The sequence below is a fragment of the Meriones unguiculatus genome, chromosome 11, assembly GCF_030254825.1.
Source record: "Meriones unguiculatus strain TT.TT164.6M chromosome 11, Bangor_MerUng_6.1, whole genome shotgun sequence".
Taxonomy (NCBI): domain Eukaryota; kingdom Metazoa; phylum Chordata; class Mammalia; order Rodentia; family Muridae; genus Meriones; species Meriones unguiculatus.
Window position 1 is genome coordinate 95,060,640 of NC_083359.1, and position 17,936 is coordinate 95,078,575.

General features: G+C 38.1%; 1 protein-coding gene across 5 annotated transcripts in view; it reads right to left on the minus strand.

The window, feature by feature from the left end:
- Rgs7 (regulator of G protein signaling 7) overlaps positions 1 to 17,936 on the minus strand; it is a 377,413-nt gene that overhangs the window by 70,852 nt on the left and 288,625 nt on the right. For all 5 annotated transcript variants that reach the window (XM_060364733.1, XM_060364732.1, XM_060364729.1 and 2 more), the window contains exons 5-6: positions 10,872 to 10,978; positions 5,760 to 5,811 (exon numbers count right to left, since the gene is read on the minus strand). In XM_060364733.1, the coding sequence (XP_060220716.1) occupies positions 5,760 to 5,811; positions 10,872 to 10,978 (159 nt within the window). The remainder of the gene's footprint in view (positions 1 to 5,759; positions 5,812 to 10,871; positions 10,979 to 17,936) is intronic.

Genomic DNA, 17,936 nt, shown 5'->3' on the forward strand with positions numbered 1-17,936 from the left:
AGCATATCACTTGATATGCCAGTAGGGATGGGGAAAAGTCCTCTTTGCCCTCGGCATAAATCAATCAAACAAGAAATGAAGAAAGAAAGAAAGAAAGAAAGAAAGAAAGAAAGAAAGAAAGAAAGAAAGAAAGGGAAGGAAGAGTCAGTGTGTCTGCATATAATAATAATTATTATTAATTAAGGAAGAGATTATCAATTCAGAAGTGAGACACAGGAAAAGTTGGTAGAGAGGGGAGGAACAAGAATAATGTATATACAATGATCAAAAACATAATGAGTAAAAAAGCAAATATAAATTTTAAATTTTTAAAAAATTTTAATGAGTTTATCAGTAGTCTAGACAGGAATGATAAATCAGTGAGCTTTAAAATAATAATTGAGACTTCCATAAAGTTGAAACAAAGTCAACAGACTAAACTTATCAACAATCTAAATGTATGCAGTGACATAAAGATAAGAGAAAAACAAACAAATGTATGTTTAAGCAAAGAATAAACATTTTTCCAAATCAATGATAGACCCTGTCTTAGCTGAATTAGAGCCTCTCTCCCAGATCCACGTACTGAGCCTCTACCATGCAGTAATTTCACAGTACAACTTTATTGGGAGATCAGGTCACTACGGAAAAAAATTAAGATTAAGTGGGGTCCTACAGGTGAGACCCCGATCCCAGATGACTGGTGCATTTATAGGAAGAGTAGAGATGCCAGAGATGAACCTCTTCAGAGAGACAGCCCTATGAGACACAGGAAGAAGTCATATTTCTGAAAACCAGAGACTCAGAAGAAGCCCAACCTTGCAGGAGCTTGGTTTTTAAGCTCTCTGGGAAGGATGCCTGCCACTTATTTATGAGAACCAGTTTCTGTTTCTCAAGCTACACAGGTTGTGATGTATTCTTATGACCATCCTCGAAACTAACACAGCAAGCCATAAACCGGGAAACACGGAGAATACCAAAGAGGACAAACATATGTGTCTGTTCAAAACTCTATACTTAGACAGATTCTAATTCCAGAAAACCAGTTTTAGAGTTCTCTAAAGGTTTATGAAGAGTTGAGTAGAATTTGCAGAGTTTTGTATTATGTAAGGCCATTCCCATCTGCCCATGTAAATAACATCTTACATTAGTAAGGTACATTGGTTATGTTAGAGACACTGTCTATACATTATTAATAATTTATAACTCTATAGTTCACACAATGGTTCATTCTTTGGGTTGAACATTTTGTGAATTTTCACAAATGTACAAATCACATTTATTTCTCATGCAAAATCTTTCAAAGAACAGTTTTGCTCTAAAAATCTCCTATGGTTTGCCTATTCTTCCACTTTTTCTGAAATTAATTTGACTTCCGTAGTGGTTTGATTAAAAAAAATGGCCCCTATAGGCTAATATATTTGCATGCTTAGTCATCATGGAATGGTGTTATTGAGAAGGATTAGGACATGTGGCCCTGTTGGAGGAAATGGAGCACTAGGGTGGGCTTTGATGTTTCAAAAATCCATGCTAGGCCCATTTCTCTCTCCTGGCCTGTGGATAAGGGTATTACTCTCAGCTACAAATCCAGCACCATGACTGTTGCAATACTATACACCATGACAATAATGGACTAACCCTCTGAAACTGTAAGAAAGTTCCCAATTAAATATTTCTTAAGAGTTCCCTTGGCCATTGGTGTCTCTTCACAGCAATAGGATGGTGACTAAGATATCCACTGCAGATTTATTGCAATTACTGTAACATGGCATATATTTACCCATTACTTTACTTTTAATCTAGCTGTGTCTTTATAAGTAAAAGGATAATACTCTGCTTTTATCCTTTTAAAACCCATTGGATCAGTAGTGACTGAAGTCTATTAATTTTTTTTAAAAATTTGCTTACTAGAATATAGTTGTGGGAACCAGTACCATGTGGTCTTCTAAGCACAGAAAGCATTGATGGATATTAAAAACAAATGGCCATGGACTGAGAAAGAGGAGTGTAAAACAGAGTGGTGGGTGCTCTCAGGGCATTTCTAAAATGAGAATTGTTATATAATACATATCAGTTAGTGTCTTACTGGAAAACTATTATTTTTGGTAATTGGATAGATCTATTTAAAAAATTACAATAGGATGAATCAAGAATAAATAATTCCCAAGTTTTAAAAAATAGAATTTTTTCCTTTACCCGGCATCTTGAGCTCTTGACATCTCAATACTATAAATAATGGAATTATTAATATATTAGTGTATTTCAGGCATTGTTGTCAGCTATTCAAGGTTTGATCAACAGTTTTGAAACATTATAGATTATCAGTTTTATTTTGTTTATCTGCCTGCTTTGAAGATTTTTGTGTTTTTTTTTTTTTTTTTTTTTTTTTTTTTTTTAGTCTGTAAGTTTCCAGACACAAATGTTTGGACTATTGGTTTCTAGCAATGGTAACTAATTCATTTTAAACCTATTCCTTAGAGGATAAATTACTGCTTAATGCAAAGTATTGTTGCTATGATGTGCCAAAAAGAATACTTCATTTTGGCTGGTGCCTTATTGCTATCTAAGAAAAAATGTCTTAGCTCCTCCTTATGTCTTATGTCCATTTAGCATGGTTTGGGCAAGTAGAAGTTACTTGGATAGTTGCTTGCATCCTCAAGTATAATCTCTTGTGTAGGTATGAAGGTCTCCACAGCCTCCTAGAGCAATGGGAGGACTTCACTAAGTATGTACTGAGGCACAAGTCATTGAGAACACTTCTTGTTGATAAATAGGCCTTATATTTTAACAAATATCAGCTAAAAATAAGAGACTAAATAATTCAAATTGGTGATATAGTTTTTTTGCACCTAAGAATATAAGCCATGGATAACTGAACATCCTTATGGTAATCCAAGTAAGCCAGCTACAAAATAAACTAGAATATGCTTAATTGGGGAAAAGCAAATGGGATAATTTAATAACATTCTTATAGTTAGTTTACAAATAGGCTGTCCAAGTTCAGAATACATTCATTCTCCTTTGATGTGGACACCAGGAAGAGTCAATGTTAAGCTGAATGATATTAGACATGATGGATGACAGCTATGAAGCATGCTCTGTAAGTGATTCACTGTGGAGATGATGGCTTTTCCTCAGGCACATCATGGAAACATAAATCTACTCTCAAGTCATCAGACATGTGCAGCAATTGTGATCACTCTAATGGCCATATGAAAAAGACAAAGATCAGCAAAGAGAAACACCAAGAGGACTAATTCTCTTTACAACAGGGAGCAGAGACATTGTGTGTGATGGGAAACAATGTGAGGAGGAAAAATCACTCATTTATGTTTAGTGAGACCAGAACAGGAACAACGCCAGTCTCCTTAACAGTACAAACTATTTCAATCACTTCACAAAGTCAAGATCACTGTCTCCATTTGAGAAGTAGCTACCTGAGACTCAAAAGTGTGTCCCAGTTCTTTCAGAGGCATACACTTGGCCGTTGGTCATAATAGCCATTGGAGTCAGATCTTTCTCTTGGAGGTGTTGCCTCTACTGGGCTGGCATATACCCTGTGGGTAGGCCCCTGGGCATATTTCCACAATTGACAGAAAGCTCCAGCACTGGCCAACACAGCAGCAGTTGTTTCTCAACTTCCTGTAGAGGTTTCAATTTTGAAAACGTTGAGCAGCAGATGGAGAAATAGGTGTTTCCACTCAGGTGACAGAATGATCTAGCGTCTGTGTTAATCTGACAGTATTATGTAAAATATTTTTCCTGTTTGTATATTTGAATACTTTCTGTAGCACCTGATCACTCAGGAGTAACTTCATATAGTCCTGTTTCTACAATGACTGCTAGGAAAAATAATTGCAACTGTTTGCTGTGGATTTTCTTACAATGTCCTTCTGAGGATGTCTCTTCAGGGGAAGCCTCAAAGAAAGCCAAGCTACTGTGAAGGCTATCACTGCTTTTGCATATTACATTATTCTCTCTTACTGTGATGCCTGGTTTAATGCTGATTTGTCCCAGGCTAGAGTCATTTGAGAGGAGGGAATCTTGGTTGAGAAAATATTTCTATAAGACTGGGATACAGGTAAGTTTGTAGGGCATCTTCTTAATTAGTGAATGATGTGGGATGGCCAGGGCCATTGTGGGTGCTGCAACCTCCCAGATGGTGGTGTTGGGTGATACAGGAAAGCAGCCTGACAAAGCCATCCAGAGCAAATCAGTGAGCAGCACTCCTTTAAGGCCTCCATTTCAGCTCCTGTTTCTAGGCCCTCCAGCCCTCTTTGAGCTCCTGCTAAAGCCTTTACCAATGATAAGGTGAGACCCAGAAGTATAAATAGAGAAAATCCTTTGTGAGCCAAGTTGCTTTTGACCATGCTGTTCCATCGCAGTAGTAGAAATCCTAAGTTAGACATTTCCTTAAGTGATTTCCTGTCTCCTCACCACATGTAGTGGTTTGAATGACAATATTCCCCCATAGGATCATATAGTTGAAAGCTTGTTCCCCTGTTAGTAGAATTGTTTGGAAAGCAGTAGGAGGTGTGGCCTTGCTGGAAAAGGTGTACCATTGGAGATGGCTTTTGAGGTTTCAGAAGTCTACACCAGGGCCAGTCCTTCTCTCTCACTGCCTGCTACCTATGGATCAGGGACTAAGTTCTTGGATACTGCTCCAGCACCATGCTCTTGGTAGGTGCTATGCTCCCTGCCATGAAGATCACAAACTAACTCTAAAAGCATAAGCAAGTTCCCACTTAAATGCCTCCCTTTATAAGTGGTATTGGTCAATAGCAATATAACAGTATCTAAGACATCACATAATCTCTTTTTCATACTTTTAAATGTGTTTTGGATGTCACCAGTTCTTTTGTGAAATCATCCCGGGACACCAACACCGAAGTTAACCTTTTATTCTTTCGAACTTCCATATTGTTTTGCACATATTGATGGCATATTAACATGGCAATTTACCAAAGCTCTTTTTGTGGGATTCTGCTTTCTTGTCTAGCCTATGAACTACTGAATACTGCAGATTAACTCACACACACAATGGATGCCCGGAATCTTCTAGAATAAGGCACAGGAATGAATTTCAATGAACGTTTGCAGACACTCTGCTTAAAACTTGTACAATATTATTTCAGGAAAGTGTTACCTATGGGAAAATGCATGGAGAGGAATACTTTCTTGGGATAATTTTTTTTTCTTTTGGAGCTTAATTAAACCTTCATTGTTGAGCTTGGGTTAACCTATGGTCACTAAATTTGATTTATTAGGATTAACTTTGTTATTGTTCATTTGGTTTGTCCTGCCAGTGGCCTTTCTATGTTTAACAGAACCTTCTGGTGTAGAACCAGAGGAGAGCTCACTAACAGTAAGCAAGGTATGGGTTTGGGGAATCAGTTTTTTTTTTTTTTTTTTTTTTTTTTTTTTTAAACTTCACAGCATATTGGAAGAGTTGCAGGAGAACCAGGACTCTGGCTCCGGAAACCATTTGTCACTCTTTCTAGGCACACAGGATGCTGTGGAAAAACAACCGTGGCCGTTTGGGGCTTGTTTATAGCACTTTACTCTCAGTAGGAGCTTTTCATTGACAGACACAGAGAGCATTGTACTGTGGAAGAAGCTGCCATCCAGCTAAATGAAGCTATGCATCATCTGGGTGATCCATACCTAGGTCTGTGGTTTCCTCTCATGAATAAGAGCAACAGAATTCATTCGTGGGCTCATTAAACATACACATAAGTGGTTAAGGACAAGACAAATTAAGGACAAGACAAAGCACTGACCATAGTCTGTGTTTTCTGGCTCCCAACAATTTGACGGCCAAAAATAGGGTGTCTATAGGAGAAAAACAAAAAAAGGGAAGTCTTGGTTAGACATGTAAATATTTCGTAGACCTTTTCATTTATACTCTGTGTTTATCTTCAGTGGCTATCTAGACTAGTCTACTGATAATACATATTTTAAGCCCAGAGAAAGTTCCCAGAGAGACATTACAAGGTTCTCACCTACATGCACTGACCCATTTTCAGCCTTCAGATTTGCTGAATACCATCAGGGCTGTAAAGTGATGCTCAGTTTCAATCATCTCGCATCAACAGATATAAGGCTGAAGGGATATGGCTGTGTTATCCAAGCAGAAGGTTCAGTTTCAGCCTCAGAGAGGGCTGAAAGCAGAATATTATGTTCAACAAGAATTGTGATGAACCATGTTTAAATATAGTGACTTCTTTCTTTGCATTACATCTCCACACAGCTTTTCATAGATTCAAAAAGTGTAGCTGACAGAATTATTTCCTGGGATTTTCAAATTATTTGCTGGGATCTGTTAATTATGTTAATGTAGTTTTCAACATTATTCAACTAGACGACAGCAACCTTTGACTTTTCCTTATTTTAAAAAAAATCTTTCATAAGGACATTTATTGCTGTAAACTTTTAAATGGTATGAACCAGAGATCTTTTTTAACACTAATAATACCTTTGATGCGATTAACAATAGCCGGAATTCTGACTCTGTAAAGTTCTCAAAATACGTTGACTGAAATACAAAGGGAAGTTTGATCTGGAATAAATACCTTATTATGATAATTAAGATTGTATGTTTTCAAGGATTTTTCAAAGCCTACTAGCTGGACTAAAGACTCATGTGAACACAGATCTGCATAGGCAACTCTATTCCCCTAAATAGGAATGAGGCAAGAACTCAGATGGACATGCCCGCAGATGCACGTGCCGTGGGCTGATTATATGCATTAACTGATTGTACTGATCATTTATAAATGGGTATATTTTTGGCAGTATCTGATTGTCAGATAATTTTACTCTCTAGCAGATTTACTCTCAAAGACATAGAAAGGGATGCTGTGGGGAACTGATTGAATCGTTAGGACAGGGCTCTTCCACATGGTCTGAGACCACCCAAGGATCCTAACTTACCCTCTACTCCTTTGAAATTACTTCAGTATAATAAAGAAGGCTACTAATAGTAGTTCTGTGCACATATGAACAAAATCACAGTAGGAATTTGGAAGAAAAGAGATTGAAACACTAGATTAAGATGGATAGGAAGACATATATGGAAGACTCTCATCCTCTCCAATCACACTTAACTCTGTGGGAAACAGAACTTTGAAGATGCGATTTCTTAGAAATTAAATTGGACTAGGATTCCAGTAAAGCCATGAGGGAATGAAATAGCTTAAGCCTGCTTTCATGCAGAGCTCTGCTTTCGCGAGGCTTCTCAGAGGAAGCACTGATTACTTGGTGCTGCTTCAGTATTGATGCGTGTGTGGGCACATGCATTCATTTATAAGCATATTGATTAACCAGCTTTAGACTGTATTATTTTAGACATATAGGTAGATAGAAATTTCTTGCTCTCATCTCTACTTTTAAGATTCCTCTTTATGTTTTTTTAACCATGTTGTCAGTAAGAATCTTATGTCTATGGTTGGGCCAGGCATTGGTTGGGCATTCTCCTCAATCTCTGCCCTGTCTACTCTGTCTTTACCCCTGCAAATCTTGTAGGCAGGGTAAATTTGGAGTTGGAGTTTTTGTGGGTGGGTTAGAGTTCCCCTCTCTGTACGAGGAGGCTTGTCTGGTTAGAAGGTGTCCTCTTCAGTCTCTATGGCTTCTGCCACTAGGAGTCACTGCTTTAATCCCCCTCATGTTCTCCCTGGGGCCTACCCTGCCTTAGGTCTCCAGCTTGTTACAGAGATAATTTCCACACCCTTCATTTCTCTTTTCTCTACAGGCCTCATGTCCTCTCACCCTAGCTCTTCCCAGATCTGATCTCTACCCTCGTAACTCTCTGTGACCGCTCTCCTACCTTGTTCCCTCTCTTCAGCCACTACCTCTGTCTATTCAATCTCCCAGTCCAAGTGAGATTTATGCATCCTCCCTTGAATCCTCCTTGTTATTTATCTTCGTTGGGTCCATGCCTAGACCTACCCTATAGGAGAGTGCCAATCCCTGACACTATGAAAGATACTCTGCTAAGCTTGCAGACAAGAACTTGACAGAGTTGTCCTATGAGAGACTCCCCCAGCAGCACAGATGCTGAGACTCACAAACATTGGGCAATGCTTAGAGAGTCTTTTGAAAAAGTGTGAGGAAAGAGAAAAGGCCCTGGAAGTGACAGAAGCACCACAAGAAGACCAAACAGGGCCAACTAACCAGGGTCCAGAAGGGCTTGCTGAGACTGAAGCATCAACCAAGGACCATGAATGAACTGGACCTAGGCCAGATGGACAGCTTATGCTTCATGTGGATATTCTAGTAAGGGAAGTGAGGACTGTACTGGACACAGATTCACTTGTCAGCTTTTTTATTACTTCCTCCTTGCTAGACTGCCTTACCAGGCTACAGGGGAAAAGGACATGCTCAGTCCTGATGCAACTTCATGAGCTAGGGTGGATAGTAAAGGGAGCTCTGCTTTTCTGAGGAAGAGGCAAGGAAGGAGGGGGGAGGGAAGAAGGGTGGGCCTGGGAGGAGAGGAGGGAATGGGGCTACAATCAGGATGTAAAGTGAATAAAAAAATAATTAATTAATAAAAACATCATCTTATAACTATAAACATGTAATTTTATCTTGGAATATTACAGGGAAATGCCATAAAACCAACATTTTCCACTAATATTTGAAGATTTTTCTCAGAAAAATAATTTTGACTTATAATAATAGGCAGGATAAGAGAATAACAAGTTCCTAGGATTAACCAGCTTTAGACTTGTTATTTATTACCTACTTCTGCGATTATTCTAGACTTTAGAACATTTTAATGCATGTGTGGCTTTTTTTTCAGAGCTAGCTACCTTTTCTTCTACAGAACTCACAATAATCAGTCCAGCCTTTAGTTGAATAGTATATGTACTAACCCCATGAGAGAGATGTGAAATCTATTTGGAGAATCATGGCAGGTCTTAGTTAAAGTTAGCCAAGAGAAAATGACTAGGTAATATGAAGTTTACCATAAATCTGAAAGTCACATTTCCAAAATGTAGAAATATTAGACACAGCTATTGTGTCACATCAATGAAATTAAGTTGCTCTTTTGTTTATCTCAAACGTATGCCCTGTATCTTCTTAATATTCTTAATGATGTTTGAAGTCTACATGATTCACTGGAAGCATTGAAAACATCTAAAATTCCTTCAAAGGAAGTGAATGTCAACTCAATTAAAAACCTTTCTGATGCTTGGAACTACATGAAAATGGAAAAAAGCACTGTGAACCTTCCCGTGTTTTCTGCTAATAGCACTGTTCAAACAGAGACTGACCAATACTTTGCTAGACTTTACAGGCAGATGTTTAGTTCACCCAGACTCTGTTTTTGGTTCTTTTCACCTTGCTATAGGATTCATTAATTTTTCACATTTAGATGTTACTGCAAAGGCAGATGTGTTGTTAAGAATGGAACGCTTAATAATGAATATTAATAATTTTAATGGACTTGCATGAGATCTCTCTAACAGCACATTGAGCTTGATATGCTCTGCCTAAATTTTGTACACATGTAACTAATATGCCATTTGCTCTCATTTCCTAACTTTGTCCTAAAACTCTTTAACATTCTCTTCCCTCCTCTGGATGTGGTGCACTGCAACTTTCACTCATGACTTATAAGCATGAATAAAACATTCAAACCTTGTCTGCCTAAAAAATGTCTTTCTGGGAAGGTCAAGAACAGAGAAAAGGGTTTAATATTCTGGCTAATTCAATACATTATCATTAACCTAGGGCCATGTCTGAACTCTTTTGTTTCACGGAAAAAAAAATTAAATTAGATAATTCTCAAGAGGGCAGTCAGCCATATTCAGCATTTTCATTCTAAATAAGTATTTTGTTTTTGTTTACTGGAGTTTTCATTTATTATGTTGATTATAAAAATGGACTTTTAAAAATTTGTGTAAGCATAAAGCAATCATTCCTTTAGAATTTGTAAGACTTTGTTAGTCTCTTTTTTTTTTTATTTCAGTCTATTTACTTTACATCCCAAGGGTGTGCTCCTGCCTTTCCCTTCTTTCCCCCCATACCAACCCTCCCCAGCACATCAAGTCATATTAGGACTGACCAAATCATCATCCCCTGAGGCCAAGCAAGGCAGTGCTGCCAGGGGAAAGTGAGCCAAAAGCAGGCAATTGAGTCATATAAGAAACATCCCTCAATCCACTCGACAGGCAATCCATATGAAGACCAAGCTACCCATCAGCCACATATGTGCAGGGGACCTAGATCCAGACCATGCATGCTCCTTAGTTGATGTCTCAGTCTCAGTAAGGTCCCATGAGACTGGGTTAGTTGTCTCTGTTGTTCTTCCTGTGAGGTTCCTATTCCCTCCAGGTGAGAATTTGTTAGTCTTAAAATTTACTTGTGGCTTCTAGATGAAAAATTTTCTGAAAATTAGGAGTGTATAAAAAATGTAATCTTTCAATAGTAAAGACTTTCCCTTAAAAACAAGAAGAAGTAGACACATATAGACAACTGACTTGCCAATCATGAATACTTCTTAGGTATTACAGGAGCTTGCCAGGACTGAAGTTGGTTACAGATCACAGGTGGAAGTATCGCTTTAGTTACGTCTCTCAACGACCTGCTTTCTAGATGGCATTTAGAGCTGACGTCTATCCTATTTATCCTGATTCCAGGAAGTCACCTGCTGAATTTTCCTTATGCTTTCTTTATATTAAACTGTAACCTCAGTCTTTACACAGTTCAGCTTCCACAGTTTTTCAATGGTGTCTCATGACTGCTTCTGACGCTTCCATGTGAACACTAACTACTGCCTAAGTGGCTAAGGAAATAGTGTAATAGTTTCCAAAAGTTCTGTAAACACACGGGAAAAAAAGTTCAGGCTTTCTGATTTACTATGAAAGAACATCTCCGTTTTGACTTACTTGAAACCGGTAGAAGGTACCATCATCCTTGAGTGTGAGGACGTGATCTGAGATGGGGAAGAAGTAGCCATGGGCAGCCATCAGTGTTCCCAAATGGAGAGCTTCCACTATTCCAGGAAACCAAAGCAAAATGAAAACAGCACATGAAATCCCTCCACATTTACTGGAATTTGTTCTTGATGTTGACCACAAAAGAGTAACATTTGTCTGGTTCTCTTTGGGCACATTCCTTTATCACATTTTTAGTATCTTTCCAATCAAGACCTTTTTGTATAGAATGGTCATTCTGAACAAAGGAGTTTATGCGTGTGTCTGTGGTTGTGTGTGTGTCTGTTTGTGTGTGTGTGCACATAACTTCCCATTTAAAACCTAGACCTTCCTACATAATATCTACACATTCTGCTTAAAATTTTAGCGCTCATGGGGACATAGGAAAAAACAAAACTTTAGATACCCATATTATATCATGGCACATAAACTCTTATTATTTCTCACATCTGTTGGAAAAGATAATAAACACACCTTGTGGTTCCTGTGAAAATTACATACAAATAGATGCAGTGGAGTTAGACCGGTGCCCGTGCAAAGTAGCTACAGGATATATGGGATCATTATACTTTATGGCTTATGATGAATGAGTTTTTCAGCATTTCAAGGTACTTCCCTGGTTCTCCACTTCTTTCCATTTGCATTTCCTTCTGACAAGGCTGACTGAGGAAGGTTGACTCTGCTAAATGCCAGCAATCCTTTCTATACTCCCCTCATTACTTTTGAGTTGGCCATCAAATTAAATTGAAAGAAGATTTTTGAGGACAGCTGGGCCATAACAATGACCATGATCCTTCAGCTTTGGTCAATTTCAGAGCCCTTGCATGCCTTTGGCAACAAGCCCTGAGCTGTGAAATTTCAGGTGGCCCACTTACCTTCTTACAATCATTTCTAGTCTTCAGTCTCTATGTGCTGGGAAATAGTAATGGCACACTTGCCACCAAAGAAATTAAGTTACAGCACATGAGGATGACTTCACAGTTATAGACACAAGAAAATAAAACAGGGTGGTATAGAAAGAGAGTAAATTGCTTCCAGGATCATTGCTGGCCAAACCTTAGCATTAGAAGGATCTTATTCATGTAGTACTATCAGATATAGACATTAGTAAGTGCTTTCTGCTAAGAAAGGTATCAGTTCCCTGGAGGAACAATAATATATTTTTATTTGATTTGACTATATATGGTCTCATTTCACTCCCTGTTGAAGAATTCTCTAGACATTCTTGGTTCAGAAAAACTTGTTCCTAACCATTCTTATTCTTTATCATGCCTTTAAGTCACTAGAGTTCTATTCCCTTATGTAAAATTATAAATTAGTTTCTTCCTCAGTGGTATGTACTTCCTAGGTTAAGGTAAAGTCAAACCATTTGCCTTAATTATTAAGATGACTGGCATTCCAACAGACTATACCATGACTTCCAGGTCTTTGGCCATTAGTAAGAAAGTCTGAGATTGACATAATTTCTACCATGAAGCTATTAAATAATAAATATGTGAAAATCTAGGGTAAATTTTGTGTTTGATGGGATTATGAGGAAATCAAGCTGTATAACCAATACTATGTGATAGATAAACAAGAATTAAAATACATGGCTCATTCCAAATAGGAGAAATACTACTACAGGAAAGGGCCAAAGTGTGTTATGTTGTGATTATGAGATGTTTGTTTAGTTTTTCTAAGTCAATATTAATGTTCACATTGTCTTTTCAGAATGCTTCTATAAGAATTTGATATGAGCTACTGTGTAGTGAGAAAAGCTAATACTACAGATCTAAATGCTAGTAAGAGATCTAAGTTTTAAAGCACATGATCCAACTGCTCATAAAATCCCAGCATCACCTCAACTTATAAGACCCCAGATGACTACTGGCAATGTGCAAGTGGACTATTAGAAGAATTTAACGAGTACTTGGTCAAGACTGCCCTTCTTAACAATGGCACAGCAGATGGCTCAGCAGCATCATGTTTCTTGGCAAACTAATCAGTAATTAATCTTCATGTATGAGTGATATTTTCCCCACCCACACAGCTGAAGTTCAACAACTCACCAACCAAAACATCTTAGTTTCTTTTCTCATTTGGATATCTCAATGATGTGTGCACTGAGAAAGCCATCCTTAAACTGTCACCATGTGAACAGCTGCAGGAGCTGTGCCAAACTCAGGCATTCATCCCTCCCTCACCTCAAACCCAGAGGTGAAGATTAGCAACATCTTTAAAAGAAGAGAGTTCTACAGACTAATTTGTTTTTGCCACAGTACTTCAAATGTCAAAAGGATGAATAACATATTATAAAAGAGGGTTGAGCTCTTCTGTGTGAAGAGCTGTATTTTTATAGCCCAATTTCAAAATCAAGTCTTATTCAGAGACTCAACACTGAAGTTTCTCAAAGACAGCAAGTAATTTCACAAAGAGAGAAAAGTGTTGGGGCCAAGAAAACAATAATTTTGAACATTCTCACTGGGTTCTATACATATTAGTCAAAATCATTTACTTAAGTTTTTTATGAATGTATTTTATGAAATACAGCTAGCTCTATTTAACAACAATAGTCCAAGAAAAAGAGACTATCAACTTGAAGAGGGAGGGGTTTGAAGGAAGAGTAAAGAAAAAAATACATCTGTATATATCTTCATGTGCATACATACACAGCTAAAATAAAATAAAGTTACAAAAAAAAAAAAACAAATAAACCTGTACCGTTCCCTGCATATTATTTAAATGTACTTATGATGTATCCAGGTACATCTTAGAATTTTAAAGAAAAAGTACAATGGTTAGCAAGGAAATGGAAACACTAAAATGTTTACAAAGGTAAGTTGCCTAATAGTAAAATAATAGATGCTTCTCAGGATGATTCTGAGTCTGAAAAGAAATGTTTGCTTGGAGGAAGATGTAGTCAATTCAGAAGTCCTTTGAAGCATGATTTTCTAGATCAATTAGAATTGGTTTTGAAAAAGTAAGGTCAGACATTTGGGGAAATTATACATACAGAACACTTTATTCTCCAACAAGGCCAAATAAAACCGGACTATTACTGAATTAGGACTTTCGAAAGAAGGTCTATTTTCTCAGCAGTAGAAATACTACATGTGCTTTTTCAAAATGGCTTATGCTTGGGAGAAACAAAAACAGAATCAGAAATTCAGTCGGCACCAAGAAAGGCACCAAGTGTTTTAATACATGTAAATACCTTTCCTCAAAACTGTGGAGTATGGAAGTTGTGCAGTATACTCCCTGAATTCAAGTCTAGGTTTCTGTTTAGGAGCTGTGTGACACCAGCCATAGACATCCAGTCTCCGGGCCTCGGTCACTGTGCATGCAGAAAACTTTTGTTCTTGACATACTTTTCGTGACTACCCCTCCCATTCAGTGATATGATCCCACAAGTGGTAATGACCTACATTTTAAGAAACTATACCCTAAAATATTTCTTTTCTCTTTCTTATTCTAACTCTTTGTGATTGGTTTTCCAGGCTGAACTCGATAAAATGATGCCCTTCTTGTTTCTTCAGTATTCTTTGTTTTCGGTGGTGCTAGGGATGGCACCGAACCTGGGACATGCTGGACAAGCACTCAGCACCACACCACTGGATTTTTCCTTTATTTGCTTCAGTAGTGATTCATCCGGGCTTTACTAATTGATGACTCTCCATTTATTCATCTGTCCATGCATCCATTTGCTGCATCTATCAAATAATAACCCACTGTCTGTCAGCTTTCGGTTCTTGACTTTAGGAAGACTCATGACAAAAGTGATAATGGCAGATTCTCTGCCTCTTTCTGTAAGAGATTTGTAGCACAGTTAAACACAATTTGTTTCAAAAAAGCAAACAGTGACTTCTTACTCCGCCTGAGACATTAGAGAGTTTCAGAGCAGTCAGTCACTTCCTTGCAAACAGAAAAACCCACTCAAGCTGAAAATCAATTCCTTTGTGTGGGCCAGAAAATTAAGGTTATGGAACCAACTCTCCCCAACAGACACAGAAGGCTTCATCAGAGACACTACCAGGATCCAGTTATTTGGAGCAGGTCTGTAACCTGGGAGGGATGTAGGAGAGCACAGGGAGGAGGCAGGTTCCAAAGGCATCATTATTGACATATGGGGAAAACAACGACTACAACAATGTCCAGAGGAATATGAAAACAGGATTTTCAAATGCTGGAGAATGTGGGGGCTGTGCAAATGACATAGAAAGGATCAAGACTCCTGTGCTCCAGGGCTTTTGAGCTTAAAAATGTTCTGAACTGGCCCATTCTTATCTTAGGCATACGTTTCTATTTCTGAATAAATTGTTCCTGTTTCTATCACTACTATTATTTCCAATTTCTTGTCTGAGACACAAGAACCTGGAGATCATAGTAGGTGGCCTCGTGCAAGTGACAGCAGGAACACTAATGAAGTCGTCATCTAAAGAGCATGAGACTGAGGATGGCCTAGCGTGAGACTAGAGAACTCATATTCTGGGTGGTGGTCACACCTTCATGGGGTGTGCTTTTAGGACTCTCGACAGATCCTAGAAAATCCTAGACAATCAAAACTCCAAAGAAAAGAGAAATGTTTGGTCATTTGTTTTCGTTTTGTGTGTTTGTTTGAGACAAGATCTCACTATGTTGCATTTGATGTCCTGGAACTCTCTATGTAGAACAGGCTGGTTTCAGACTCACTGAAATTTGCCTGACTCTGCCTCTCAAGTGCTGGGATTAAAGGCAGGTGCCACCATGCCTTGCTGAAATATTTTTTTTCTTTGAAGATTATTATCACTGTAAAATGTATTCAGTGTCTTCCTCACAATGAGGCCTACTAGAGTGGAGGAGAAAATACTGTGATCTTTGTTAGCCAATGAGTAGAAAGACATGATATCTACAAGCTCCAATGAATGCGTTATCTCAGGAAGTGAGGAAAGGAAAACAAAGAGCAAAGATGGTTTAGTGACATACAGTCAAGACAGGGAGGGTTGGGTGGAGAGACAATGCATATATGCTTCTGGGATAACAAGATCATTGCTGCCTCGAGAGGCAGGTCCAGGACAAGACGATTTAACATGGACACCGCTGGCTCTGCCTCTTCTGTGGTCACAATGGACTATTGATTAGAACTCTGTAAGGCAGACTGTTGGAGGTGGAGTACTCAGAGAAGTCCAAAGTCAAAGGAACATAGAAAAATCAAAGGACTTAGACAACTCTGCCATCTTATTAAACAAGCACTGAATCAGACCAACTATGAAGCACTCTGCCCCGAAGTTCTCACTTCCTAAGGCCGGATACGGGATGGGCAATTTTAAGTGAAATATTCGAAAGGAATGTAAGCTTTAATTAGAATCTCTAATGAGAATAGGGAAATAGGTACAAGTAGATGAATAATGTAAGCAGAAAGCTCTGTAAAACATACTCTAAGAAAGAATCAAAAAAGAAATGTCGCAGATAAAAATCACCGCAACAAAAACGACAAGCATCTCCCTGGGCTCATTAGTAGATGATACAAGCAGTAGGGAGTTTAGGAGCCTGAAGAAAAGTCATCAGAGACTTTCCATACCAGAAGCCAAGGAGCAAAAATAATGAAAGAGAGAGAAAAAATGAAATGGGGCATCCAGAACAAGGACTATTTCTAACAGGAACTCAATGACTGGCTCTTTGGCCTCCCCACCCCCCAAGGGAGGAGCAGTCCTGTTAGGCCACAGAGGAGGGCTTTGCAGCCAGTCCTGAAGACACCTGATAAAACAGGATCAGATGAATGGGGAGGAGGTCCCCCCCCATCAGTGGACTTGGAAAGGGGCACGGTGGAAATGAGGGAGGGAGGGAGGGACTGGGAGGGAATGAGGGATTGGGACACGGCTGGGATACAGAGTAAATAAAATGTAACTGATAAGAAAAAAAATAAAATTCAAAAAATAAATAAATAAATAAATAAATAAGAAAAAAAACTACAATGGTAACATCAAAAGTTGTAGCATACCTGGCTTAATTATCAAAAAGACTGAAATGGCAGTTTGGGGAAAGAAACATAAAAATAGCCAAGAACTCCATAAAATACACGTGGCAGACCAAAGCACAGGTCAGTGAAACTTACAGAATATCCCGAGTTAAGTGGCATTCAATGTTCAATGACAATATTCAGCAGTGGAGGATGAAAGAATTCATCTTCCAACGAACAATGGAGGGAACACACTGCTGGAGCCCTTGCTATGAATTCTGTTCTTCCAAAATGTCTTCAATGGCTGGATCTTTAAAAGGAGTTTAGTTCACAGGGTTCCACATGTGTGAATGAACTGAAGTCATTAGTCCTTCTTCCATGGGGCAATGTAGCAAATAGTTTCTAGCCCAAGCCAGTCTCTAAATCTTAAACCATTAAACTTTTAATTTGTTATAAATTGTCCCGTTCCTGGCCTTTGGTGACATACTTACATAAAATGAACTGAGACAGTTTACCTTCCCAGAAATATTAAAAGCAGTCCCTCAGGAAGAAACATAAGAATTATAGATAAAAAAACATGAATATTTAAAGAAATGGAAAATGTCAGGGAAAAAAAGTAAAGGTGAAAATAAGGGTTTTTTTTTTGTTATTCTTAATTTATCCAAAATATAACTATTGAAAGTTACAACAATGAAAAATATTGTGTCAGAGTAGTGGTTCTCAACCTTTGATTTTACCCCTTTGGAGGTCAAATAACCTTTTCACAGGAGTCACCTAAGACCATTGGAAAACACAGATATTTGCATTATAATTTCTAACAGTAGCAAAATTACATTTATGAATTAGCAACAATAATAATTGTATGTTTGGGGATCAACAAAATATGAGGAACTATATTTAAGAATCATAGCATTAGGAAAGGTGAGAACCACTGTGCTGGAATATTAGAAAATATCAATAAATAAAATGGAAGAGATTAATTTGGGAGTACCCTGGCATAAGATACCTAAAAGACTTGAGAATCTGAATGGTGTGACTAGATAATGTCATTTGAAGACAGAATTGGATTAGTTAAGATCTATAGTACAAACCCGAAGGTA